Consider the following 12,281-nt stretch of genomic DNA (forward strand, 5'->3'; position numbering starts at 1 on the left):
TTTTTTTTTTTTTTAATTCATCAGGTTTAAACTTTGTAATTTGTTATTGAAATATCAGTTCTGAAGAGAATGGATACAGGAGTTTGGACATCCACTCAAAATTCCTTAGGCTCCTTAGCACTTGATTTCAAAACTCTTTATTTCTTCACTGATGATGTGATTCCTTCCTGACAATCAGAAAGAAGTAGTTGTATTGATATATAAGCAAAAAAACCTRTTTCCTTATCTTTTTGACAGCTTTCCTTTTCAGCTTTATAGTTAGTTCTGTAATAGTTGCTGCARCTTCTATAGATTTTTACCTTTCTTCTGATCTAATTGCTTTCAGTACTCTTCCTGCAAAATATTTGGAGAAGATCGCTGACCAGATGCGCACTAACAACATTAATGCCCTTATGGTTATTGGTGGATTTGAGGTACATTGAAATATCTGCTTATGTCTAAGTAGAATAGATTTCCTAACAAAAGGAAGACTTCTTTCCTCCAAACTTCATGTGAGGTGCTTGGTTATTACTGTATTTGATGCTAATAGCATCAGTATGCTGCAACAGTATTAATAGCTTTTAGGATCAGAAGTTTTGTCAGTCCCCCATTTATATGGAAAGCTGACATTTAAGATGATCACTAGTAACAGCAAAAGGGATGTGTGTTAAGCGGATAAATGAAGTGAGATTTTGTTTAAAAAAGAAGAAAGGTCTTTAAAGCTGTCTTAAGCACAAACTCCGAATACTGTATAAATGCTTAGAACATTCTTCTAGACATGCTTAAGCTTTAGTAATACACCGTCCCTTATTTATGCCACTTGTCATATATAGTATTTGAGAATCCAGATAATCTAGAAATGTATTTTCATTTTTACCAGCAATATTTATTTATGAAATCTTAATTCAGGAAATTATTTGGACAGTTCTTCCCCAGAGAAGAACATACTTAAGTACTTCTTGACAATGTGTGTATCATGCTTCCCTCATCCTTTCCCCTACTTCTCCTCCCATTTTGTTAGGCATGGCCCTAATTCAGTAGTATTAAGATTTTAAAAGGAATGAATCAGTACCTGAACATAGACGAGCTAGTTTACAATATAATTTTGTCCAATACAGAACACTTGGTTATTTCTAAATTATGTATTCCCTTGCAAATGACTTCTATTTATTTATTTAAGATATATCTGTTTTTAATGCTGTCTCTTTTTTGTGTGTTAGATTTTAGTGGTTCCTTAATGCTTTGACTTACTGAAGTGTGCTGTGGTAGAAATGGCTCCCCATGTGGCCCTTCCCGTTTTATCATTCCAACCTTGTCCTTATTTCATTCGTCCTAATTTTTCACCCAATGCCCGTGCCCAACAGGCATACCTTGGACTTTTGGAATTGTCAGCGGCCCGAGAGAAATATGACGAATTCTGTGTCCCAATGGTTATGGTTCCTGCAACTGTTTCCAACAATGTACCGGGTTCAGATTTCAGCATTGGTGCAGATACTGCTCTGAACACTATAACTGATGTAAGTCTATTCTGGTGTGTGCACTTATTGACAAAGCATTTCTTGTTACAACTAAATAAATTGGCTAGAATTGGATATTTTTATAGACCAGAACTTTGGAAATATAATCTGGAAAATAATGCAGTCACTTGATGCAGGTGCCTTTATGATACCCCTTAGAAAGAGAAGTCTTATAGACTCAACTGCTTATGTAAGGTTTATTATGAATTCACAATTCATTGTTTTTATTCTTTAGTACTTCTGGATTTCTTAACTACTGATTGGATGACATGTTTACTATGTTTTGAGGATAGCAGGCTAAACTTATGACCTGATAATTTGATGCCCTACAGGAAAAAAAATACTCTATGGTATTAAGTACTAGTACTAACAAAGACTAAGTTAGCATTCSTCTTTTCAGGAAAAGATTATTTGTGTATCAATTTCTCTAATAGTAGGAAGCAGCTGTGCTCTGCTAATAATACAAATAGGTTTAGCAAAATACTGAGACGTATTAGAAGTATTGATATAAATTTTACTGAATATGAAATGTCTGGAAGCATAATGTAAATTAAAAACAGATCAATTCTAATATCAGTTGGCAAGAATCAACATTGACAACTACCATGCAAAATGAAAGTTGATTTTTTTTTCTTAATATGCACATTTACAATTATCTGAATTGCTTCAGAAAAGAAGCGATTGATTATACCTCTGCAAAGAGAAACAATTTTATTTCCTTGGAAATTCATAAAAAAACTTGACTAAATTCTGTCCATGATATAACCAGAGCAGTGTAATATTAAAAGGAAAAGTTTTAAAGAACATTATACATTTTATATATTTTAAAGAACATTATACATCTGTTGACAAAAAAAAAAAATAGTGAAGATATATTTCTGGAATATAATAAAGCATTTTGCTAACAAATAAGTCTAACAAAGCATTTTTCTTGGAAATGTAATTTTAATTTTTAATTATGAAGTAATACTACACTTCTATAGCATGCTTACTGAATTACTATGTTCGAAGACTTCTGTTACCAGTCATACTGGAGCCAGATTTTTTTCTTCTTCTTCTGGGCCATACATATTGACCTGCATTCTAAGAAAAATGAAAAACAAGTGTGATTCTCATGCAGAGAGAGAAGAGAATTTCACAGTGCTTTTTGCTCTTGAAGATTAAACATCGGTTCTTATCTTTCCTCAAATCCTATCAGCTTCAAGGGCACGACCATTTTTGCACCTGTTGCTTTCATTTTCCTTGCTGACACAAAAATATTTATCCTTAGTATAATAAACCTTGAGTTATGACATTCCCATTTCCCTCACACCGTTACAGAAGACRGTAAAGCTAACTTAAATTTCTCTTGAAGGTACTCTTTATGCACACTTTTAAATAAGAAAAACAGACCTTGTTCCCAGTTCTGGTAAATAAAAATATCTCTCCAAAATGTTTGATCACAAATTAAGGTGAGTAAAGAAAATGATTGTGCATAACACCTGCTTTTCTTCTCTTTTACATAAGCTTTGTGTGTTTATCTAACTGGCTTCTTTTTATAGTGGCTTCTTTTTATAGGCTATTTCATGTAGAACAAAAATAGTGTTTTTTTCCTTTTTTTTTTCCAGTTGTGTTTTGTTTTATACTTATGTTTCTAGATACTCTCTGCTTTCATTAGATAGCAAGTTGTCAGTATCTCCTTGCTTTTAATATAACAATTGAACAGTTTTCCTTCTAGTAGATTTTACTAATAAAAACATTTGTACTGTTCTTGCATTTTATTTTATCCAGATTTTTCTCTGAAATAAATATGAACTGTAATACTTTTACAAGATTTAGATTCAAACCAATGGAAGATTAAGACTTTTTTGGAGCTTGAGCATCAGGCATGGCAAGATTTTTCTTGTTGTTGTGAAAATATTTGTGTGTAATCTCCCCTTTGGTTCTGTGAGCGTGCTCCACTCAAACCAATGATGAAAAACGGATCCTTTCTTCTATATTCAGATCAGGCAATAGTGATCCTACCCTTTATTAGGTGTGATAGCCTCAGTAAAAGTTATATAATTGACTGTGGTAAACAGAAATAGCAAATGGATATAAATGTCCATTGTTAGAAATTTTTGTTCCTATTGCTAACACTRGGTGAATAAACTTGCAATAGTTTTCAGTACTGTCAGATTATCTCTCTTAAAAGCACCAAAATATTATCACAGTTTTGCTGTGCTTCTGTTCTTCTGTGTCCATGTTCTTGCCAACTTTCAGTAAGGTAAGTACATTTTTTCCTGCTGGGCAATGAGGTCTGTTTAGAGTTCGGCATTACTAGACACTTTGCAGTGTTAGGCTGTTTACAGCCTGTCCAAGCATGTAAATGGTACCTTGAGGCTAAGTCATATTTGCAAATACAATATGTTACAATGCTCCATTTAGAGAGATATACTTCTTAATGTTTGGCAGTAATTGTTTCTTACGGTGCAGAATCAGGGAAGATAAATGAAATTATGTGTAGCTAGATAAAAWCTGTAAATACAATATGTAGATATGATATGTAAGTAGATCTGTAAATAGGTAATACATTCTGAATTATAAATCAGGTGAGAACACGCTTTAGCCTGATCACAGAATATGGGTAATACCTTTATTAATGACTGAATGTAGATTTAGAGACTGATTTGAAATTCTCCATTATTCCACATATATTTTAAAATACAGGTTTGAAATAAGTCAGTGTAGAATTTGATTTGTCTTTTGAATAGTGGCYTAAATTTACATTATGCTGTTTTTTCAATTCAGCTTTCAGAATGTCAGTGCAAACACTTGTCAGTAAAAATGCATAATAAGAAATACATGGGAAATCAGCATTATAAATGGATATAGTTGGGAGTTTTATGTCTAGATTGACATAATGGATTATTCAGAGGTGCAGAACAAGAACATGAAGACTTCTGTGGGGGGAAAAAAGCATCAATAAAATTAATATAGCAAAAAATGTGAATATTCTCAACTTCATGTTGMTAATGTAGTGAAATGTAGAGCAGTATTATTTCAGCTTGATCTATAGAATGTGACATGAGAGATGTTTTCTTGYATAACCATGAAAGCTAGATATTCTTCGTAAATGCCTGCTGGCTTTATTTAATGCACACCTTAATCAGAAGGAGGTTTAGCAATAAATATTGCACTGGTGAGACTAAAAACCAAAAAGAAACCTACTCAAGTAATTGAGTAAAGTGTATGTGTGTATATGTAGTAAAAAAAAAAAAAAAAAAAAAAAAAAGGTTTTCAGCTAAACAACATGGTAAGATGAAAATGTAATTGGAAAATAAAACATACTGATGATCTAGAAGATGCTGACAGAAGAATAAACCAAAAGGAGGTATGAAAGAATATGGATTTCATTTAGGAGATGAAGAAGCAAAAGGGGCACTAGAAAACACATCAACTGGAGATGGAGGAATGTGTGTATGTGAGGAGAACTGAAGAAAAGAAGAAGCTAGAAAYACCTACCTTTGACAGTCTGCCTCTTGGCTTCCTCAGAGGGAAGGGTGCAGGGCTGATCAACTGGTTTGACAACTAAAGAGGCAGAAAGCCCCAAGAAGACCCTTTCTCACTGAGGAGCGAAGGGAGCTGTGGTTGGGCTGCCCTAATGCAGTCCAAAGGCAGTTTTCTTGGAAGTTACCATGCTCCTGTACCCTTGCAGTGCTGGTACTAGCAGACATGACTRCACACTAATGTAGATTGGTATTCTGAACTGGTTCATAATTAATCCACATAAACTAACCGACCAGTTAAACTTTCATCCGTTTCAGTTTTCGTAACACTTAGCTCTGGGGCTATCAGTTAATCTATCCCATTCAATGGCAGTTTGCACTTGGATCAACATCAAGTTAGCAACATGGTCAGTGCTTGACTGAAGGGCTTTTGTGGTACCTTTTGGTTATACCAGTATCTTTATTACTAAAAATAAAAGATTGTGAAAAGATTAATCCATGTTATCATGAAGAGATACTGGAACACATTAACATGAATGCATCTTTCAGGAAAACTATGATTTAAAACTATTTAGAGCCATAGATAAATTCCTTGTCCTTTGTAATTGTTAAATCTACCCTTCATTGAAAGTGTTTTCCTATTTTGCTGCAGTGATGTGAAGATATTGCATATAATCTAATGCTTATGCTGGGTGAAGGTGTAATCTTCGGATATGTTGCTAAAATCACTTGCATCAAATGAAGTGRTGATATTTAATGCAAGGAAAACATATCCTACACTGCAAACTAACTGATTGGGTTGGTTATTGCTCTTAATCTCCCTTCAACTCTATTTCACTAAGACCTCAGTATAAAACTTTCCAGAGGAACTCATCRGTGTTTTCCACATCTCCAGGAGATCTTGCAGTTTTACCAAACCATGATGACTCAATAGCCATTTTTATTCTTTAATATTAAAATTTTGAATCAGCCTGAATGAACTTGGTTGGACTAGGTAATTGCTGCTTCTCAGTGAAGCTTTTTTGGATAAATGGAGAGAAAAAAAAAAAAAAAACAAAAAAACCCACTTCTCCTGGCTCCTCTGCTTCTCAAAGCTACAGGTCTGTCAGCAGCCTTCTAGACCATGTGTTTCAGACTTGAAATTGGAAATTCACCCTAGCATTTAGTATTTATTTGAAAATTTCACTCTCAGGATGCCTAGTAATAGACTTCCAAACTCTGGAAATCAATTTGGTCACTTATCGCACTATGACCTGTTTTCCCCCTGCATGGGATGTGCTTTTTCTAGAAAGAAAACATAACAGAACTCAGGGTGAATCTTTCCTCTCCCTATTGCTTATAGATATTTGTGTGAGGAGATAGTCATTTGATCTGCAGTAATTTGCTTTAATAAACTGTTCTGAGAAATTGAGAAGGCTGAACTTCTGTGAATATCAGTCTTTTCTAGAATTGACCAAGGATTGATCAAAACAAGAATATACTCCACAAAATGCCTTATTACAGAGAGTCGTTACATATATGGCAATTTTTCAAACTTCCTGTCATGGCAGTTGGTAAATAGTTCAAATTTCAAATAATTGAAATAACTAGACAATGACTAAAATCAGCTTGATCTTTATGTAGTATTTTAACATCTAATCCACTTCACATACTGCATTTATTTTGTAGTTTTTGGAATCCTCGCAAAAATCTATAGCTACTTAACCTTTAAAATGTACTTGAAACTTCAACTCATCCATGTGCACGTGAGGTTCTTGGGYTTTCTGGGCATAAATCCAATTTACGGGCATGGGAGTAGTTACGTGCTGTTAGTAGAGCTTGAAAGTCTTTAGATAACTTTTTTTCCTTTTATTTATTAATCTGAGTGAAAATAGTTGTGTCTTGATCTTAGAGGATAACGTAGTTTTAGAAAAACATCTTCTTGTAGTGTGTCTTTAGGCATTTTTTTCAGGCTGTAGGTATTTTCGTAGTTAACATCTTGCTCAATTCTTCAGCATGTGTCAAACTTTATTCTTTTAAGTGGCTTTTCGTAGAATGACTTTTCAAACTGCCTCTTTGCTGTTTCTGCTCAACTGCTTTGGGTCTGTATGCTGCGCTCACTTCATATTCACTGTATTAACCTGGACTAATCATCTGCATTTCTTCAAAGAGTATTGCACCAATGCAACCCCCGTGCACTGTGGGATGTGCAGGAGCTCTTTTTTTTTTTTTTATCCCTCTCCCTGGGAATCTCACTAATTTTACTTATTGGGCCAATGGACAGCCAAATTTCCCATCACATGCAAGGCCTCAGTAGCAGAACAAACCAAAGGCAAGGAATGTATTGCTAATATTTGTACCACTGCTTCAGGCCTATGAGAGTTGTCTGCAGTTACATGAGGCACGGTCCCGCTTTGAGGAGTTTTGCATCCCTATCTGTGTGTTGCCTGCTACTATTAGCAACAATGTGCCAGGCACAGACTTTAGCATTGGTGCTGACACTGCCCTGAATGCTATCGTGGAGGTAAGACGGCATATCTCTTAAGGTAATAAAATCTGTAATTTCAGAATACCTAAAGACTTTTTAATGTCTAATTTTCTGAAATAATTAATTCACTGTCACTGGAATTCTGATACTTAGTTGTTTTTTTAAGACTGATTAAAGATTAACCTAAAAATTATATTTGATATTTACAGTATGGGGCTCTTTTGTTATCTGATGCATTAGTGCTTAGGACATTTGCTGTTACTGAGAATAAAAGATTTAATTTGTTTTGGTTTTGCTTTATATCTTAAGTAATTTCCTAGCATTATTTAAGTGAAAGAAAACAACATTGGATAAATGTCACACGTACTGATTGGGCTAATGGCTGAATTACTAGGGCAACAGAGCATTTTAACTACATGGCAGAATGAATAATTCCATGGACTGTCTTAGTTTGAATAAGCTAGTGTAAACATTGAAGTCTGTCACTGATGTCTGTAAACAATTTTGAGCCAGATCTTAYTCTGAATAGTCTTTCATTTCAGTCACAACAAGCTCAGTCTAGTTTTAGTCTTCCATGACCTGTTTTCCCCCCAGCTATAGCTGYTGTATGAGCTTTTAAGCATCTGTTGTCCCACTGAGGTCTAAGGCAAACAAATGACTATACCTCTACACTATACCATCAGCTTCCACTTTTATGCAGAATTGCAAAGTGTTTGGACAAAAAAAGAGTCTGGTTTCAGAGTCACGGCTTAGAAATGTAAATTTGCTTTCCTTCACTGGTACAAAATTATGTATTTATATGCAGTTAAAAAAAAAAAAAAAGCATTTAAAAGAGAGCTGTTTCAGAATCTGCTGGTCTCAGCAGTGCRAAATGCAGTAAAACATCCTTGGGGTGAAGGCAGCCCAGGTGCAGCTCCCGAGCACAGGTAAGAATAAGGTGGGGAGTTGGAGCTTGCACTTCGTTTTTGTCAATCTGAAAACATTTTGATTTCACCAACTGCAGAACAGGTAAATAGCAGCAGTACAATCAGGTACAGAACACAGTGCAGGAAACTTTTACCACTTCACTGCATGATTGTCTCTCACCTACTTGGAAATGTCATTTTTGAGTACTATGAATGATATCATGAGAAGCCTTTGTCAATAATTCACTTGTTAAAATACCAAAAAAAAAGAAAAGAATATGGTTGTACGCATTCCATGTTTTATTTCACTGTTTTAATTACTGTTTATTTATCGTGCTTTTAGCAATGCTCTAGTTTAAAAATAATTAAATGATTATATCTATTTAAATTCATTAAAATCAAGATGTTTTGTTTAGGCCCAAAACAGAATAAATTTGGAGGAGGTGTGAACCAGGAAGCTGGCTCAGTTCATGTAATGACTCAACCAGCAATTGAATTTCAACAAGTGCTTTAAGTCACCTTGCCAGTCTAAAACTTAYGACCTTTGGCCTGTCTGAACTGTGGAGTAGGATATGAATAGAAGAAAAAAAAATACAATTTAAAAAAAAAAGACGGCTTATTGGGACTTGATTACAAAACAAAATTTTATTTTGAATGTAGTCTGTTTATGAGAAGATAAAGCTGTAAAACTGGAAGCTGGAAGGACAGGAAACTTAGAGGAAGGCAATGGGGAGGAGAAAAAGAGATTAGTTTGAAGTCTGGATTGGGTACCTGATATAGCTCACTACAATATTTCAGAAAGACTAGTAACTACAAAAGTGGCTAGTCCTTTCTGACACCAGGGGCCTTTATTGTTAAGGTCTCAGCTCTTTAAAAAATATTTTCATATCCATGAATTGAGAATTTATGTTTTTATACCAGCTGAGTGTATTTTTCTCCTTAGAATAGCTTAATGCTATAAATAATTACGTAAATATGTCTTTCCTATATTGATTATAATCTTCTGTTGCCTACATGAGCAGTAACTCAGATGCTTTAGTACCTACGGAATCCAGCTTTTATTTTCTATAATGATTGAAACTTAATAGGAAGATTTTTTTTTTTTTTGCTGTTCCTAGGATAACGTAACTTTAATTTTGTACAAGACAGCACAAAGTGCATCTTTGTATAATTTCTATAGAACTGCCACTGAAGACAATCTATATACGTTTATGCATAGATTATCTTCACTGGTAGCTCTTCTAAGCAAGAAATACAACTGACTATGAAAAGCAAAATTCATCATCACAACTACTGGAATTAATGTGGTGTATTTTTGTCACAAGCATGTTGGGAGAGAAGAACAGTAGACGGAAGACTGCATCGTTCCCTTATAGTGAATGATAGAAAACTTCTYTAAGAACAAACAAAACCCACTAAGTTCAGTAATGCCAAAACAACTTTGTGTTGTTTGAACTTGTTTGGTGTTTGAGTGGAAGGAATATGTTTTGAGGCATATCCTATAAATTTAATCCCAAATGAAATTAAAATTCTCCACGGGGTTGCAATGTAGCACTGGAACTTGGGAACCCTTTGTCTTTCCTAACACCTGTCAATCCCAGCTGAAGTCTGGAAACAGCATCCAGCTTCCCAACAGCTCTTGATTCTACTGTTCGCTTGGATTCTGGGAAGAAGAAAAAAGAGGATAAGAGAGTTGGAAAGGAATGGTGAGGCAGAAAAGGAATATAGACAAAAAGTGGAAATAAATAGGGTGATACAGTCTTCTGGTTAGGGGTATTTTAAGTAATCTGCGGCTTTGTCTATAGTCTTTAAACTCATGTTGGTACTTGGRAGTACTAGAATTTTTAAATGCTCAATTTGAAATGTCTTAAAAAGAGTTTCATTTTTGCAAAGCTTGGAGATTGCTAACACTAAGGTGTCTGAAATGAAGACATGTACTTTTTTCTTCAGCATCTACCATAGACTAAGCAGTGGCATCGAGTTTCAGGCAGCTTGAAGGAGTTAAAGTTGATGCAGTGCTAAGTCCTAGTAAAAGAAACAGATATTTTTGTAAGTGTGCTGTTGTTWATAAAACACATGCCAGTATTCTGCAGTAATTCTGGAGTCATGCCTGGAAGAGGAAAGTAGCATGTTTGAGGAGCCTATAAAACCCAAGTCAGGGAGAAGGCATTTTGAGAAACAGATAAAGCTGAGCCCAGCCTTTTGTGACCTAGTTTACTGTAGAGATGCTTAATGGATAGAGCAACAGAACACGTTAATGCATGTTGTGAGTGCACTCACATGAGTTGTGTACATATACATAATGCATAAGTTAAACTACACATATCTTTTGGTAGTTGGCCCCAAGTAAATGCATTTGTCAGTTTCTAGTGCTGCAATGTGTTAAACATCATAATGTTGTAAGTTCTTATCTTCTGTTATTTTAAGTTCTATCAATCATATACCATTTGAGTCTATTTGTTGTACAGTCTTTTGGATATATTTCTGAAGACATTAAGATTTCAAGGTGAAATTAAGTTTGAAAGTAGTATATTCAGTTATTTGTGTTGCTTGTCTTTATAAAATTCTTATGGAAAGATAAGTTAACATGCCTCGAATTTTACACAATTTGTAGTTATTCAGAAAATCATTTTTTAATGTTRTAATTCAAGTTTCAAGATGATGAACTTCATAAGTTCTTACATTTCTATAATTTTTATTAAGCAGAACTGATGCAGGTGACAGTACATAAGTTTTGAAAAAATTCTTTCGTGTCYAAGCATACTGTAATTTCCTCTTTCYRCCCTCCCACCCCCGGAGGAGAGGAAGCAAATATTCTCTTTTTCTTCCTTACTCCCTTCATGGAAGGAAGTTGTGTTGTCTGTCTAATGACTTTAACAGAGCCTTGAAAGGTTCTTGTAGGAGTATTTTCATTTGGGATTGTCAAGAGTTTTTCTGTTTTTTAAAGCTGATGACACTTAGAAAGTTTCCTCAGTSACTCTTTTCTAAGTTTCTCAAATAGCTCTAGTAAATAGTGGTGTTAACTGATGCTGTGTAGACATAGACCTCCTTGCAGAGAATATTTGTTACGCTGATCTGGGTAAGAAGCAAGTGGAGATTTCAGCCTTACTGTAAGTATCTCTCTATAAGCAAAAACAAAAATAGCTCCTTTTATGCTTGAGAGAATGATAGTTGTGTGGATATAGTTCTTAGAACATAAAACATAGGACAGTACGTACCTGGGATTAACACTTAAAAAAATAATTTTACTGTTAAGCATAGTTGACAATGCAGTGCAATAAACAATAATTTTAAATAAATTTTAAATAAAAGTAAGAAAAAATAAAATGTTCAGTCATGCAATTAAAACAAAGAAGAAAACTTACTCAAACCAGAAATGTTGAAAACCTCCATTAAAGCTATTTATTATCTCTGTTAGAACAGTGCTGTATTTTTTAAGCTGTGAAAGACAAAATGAGGTTAATTAGTATTTTAGTATTTGCAGGAAACRAACATGGTTTGATACTAGTAAAACACTTTATTTTAACTGTGGTGTCCCACCATCTAGTTCATAAAAATACTTTGTTGATAATTATGATTGTTAAATGAGCTACATTGTCTTTGAATTTTAAAAAATATATATTTTTATAAATTCTTAGTCTGAAATAACAAAAGGTAAGATGCTGTTGTATGAAACAAGAATTATGTATTTTTTTAATATTGAATGTCCTGTTTTTTGGTCAGACATGTGATCGCATCAAGCAGTCAGCCAGTGGCACCAAGCGTCGTGTTTTCATCATTGAGACCATGGGTGGCTACTGTGGTTACCTGGCCAATATGGGCGCCCTTGCAGCAGGTGCTGATGCTGCTTATATCTTTGAAGAGCAGTTTGATATTCGAGAGCTCCAGGTATGCAGCGTTAGATATAGTTCCCTAATTTTTAAGTAGATCCTCAAAACTACTGTGC

At 34.4% G+C, this 12,281-nt stretch overlaps 1 protein-coding gene across 1 annotated transcript in view; it reads left to right on the forward strand.

Moving 5' to 3' along the window:
* PFKP (phosphofructokinase, platelet) overlaps positions 1-12,281 on the forward strand; it is a 42,236-nt gene that overhangs the window by 24,604 nt on the left and 5,351 nt on the right. Inside the window, exons 14-16 of the mRNA XM_026035662.1 lie at positions 251-413; positions 1,344-1,496; positions 12,059-12,223. Of these exons, the coding sequence (XP_025891447.1) occupies positions 251-413; positions 1,344-1,496; positions 12,059-12,223 (481 nt within the window). The remainder of the gene's footprint in view (positions 1-250; positions 414-1,343; positions 1,497-12,058; positions 12,224-12,281) is intronic.

Source organism: Nothoprocta perdicaria, unplaced genomic scaffold, assembly GCF_003342845.1.
Source record: "Nothoprocta perdicaria isolate Ctin4 unplaced genomic scaffold, notPer1 scaffold_164, whole genome shotgun sequence".
Lineage (NCBI taxonomy): Eukaryota > Metazoa > Chordata > Aves > Tinamiformes > Tinamidae > Nothoprocta > Nothoprocta perdicaria.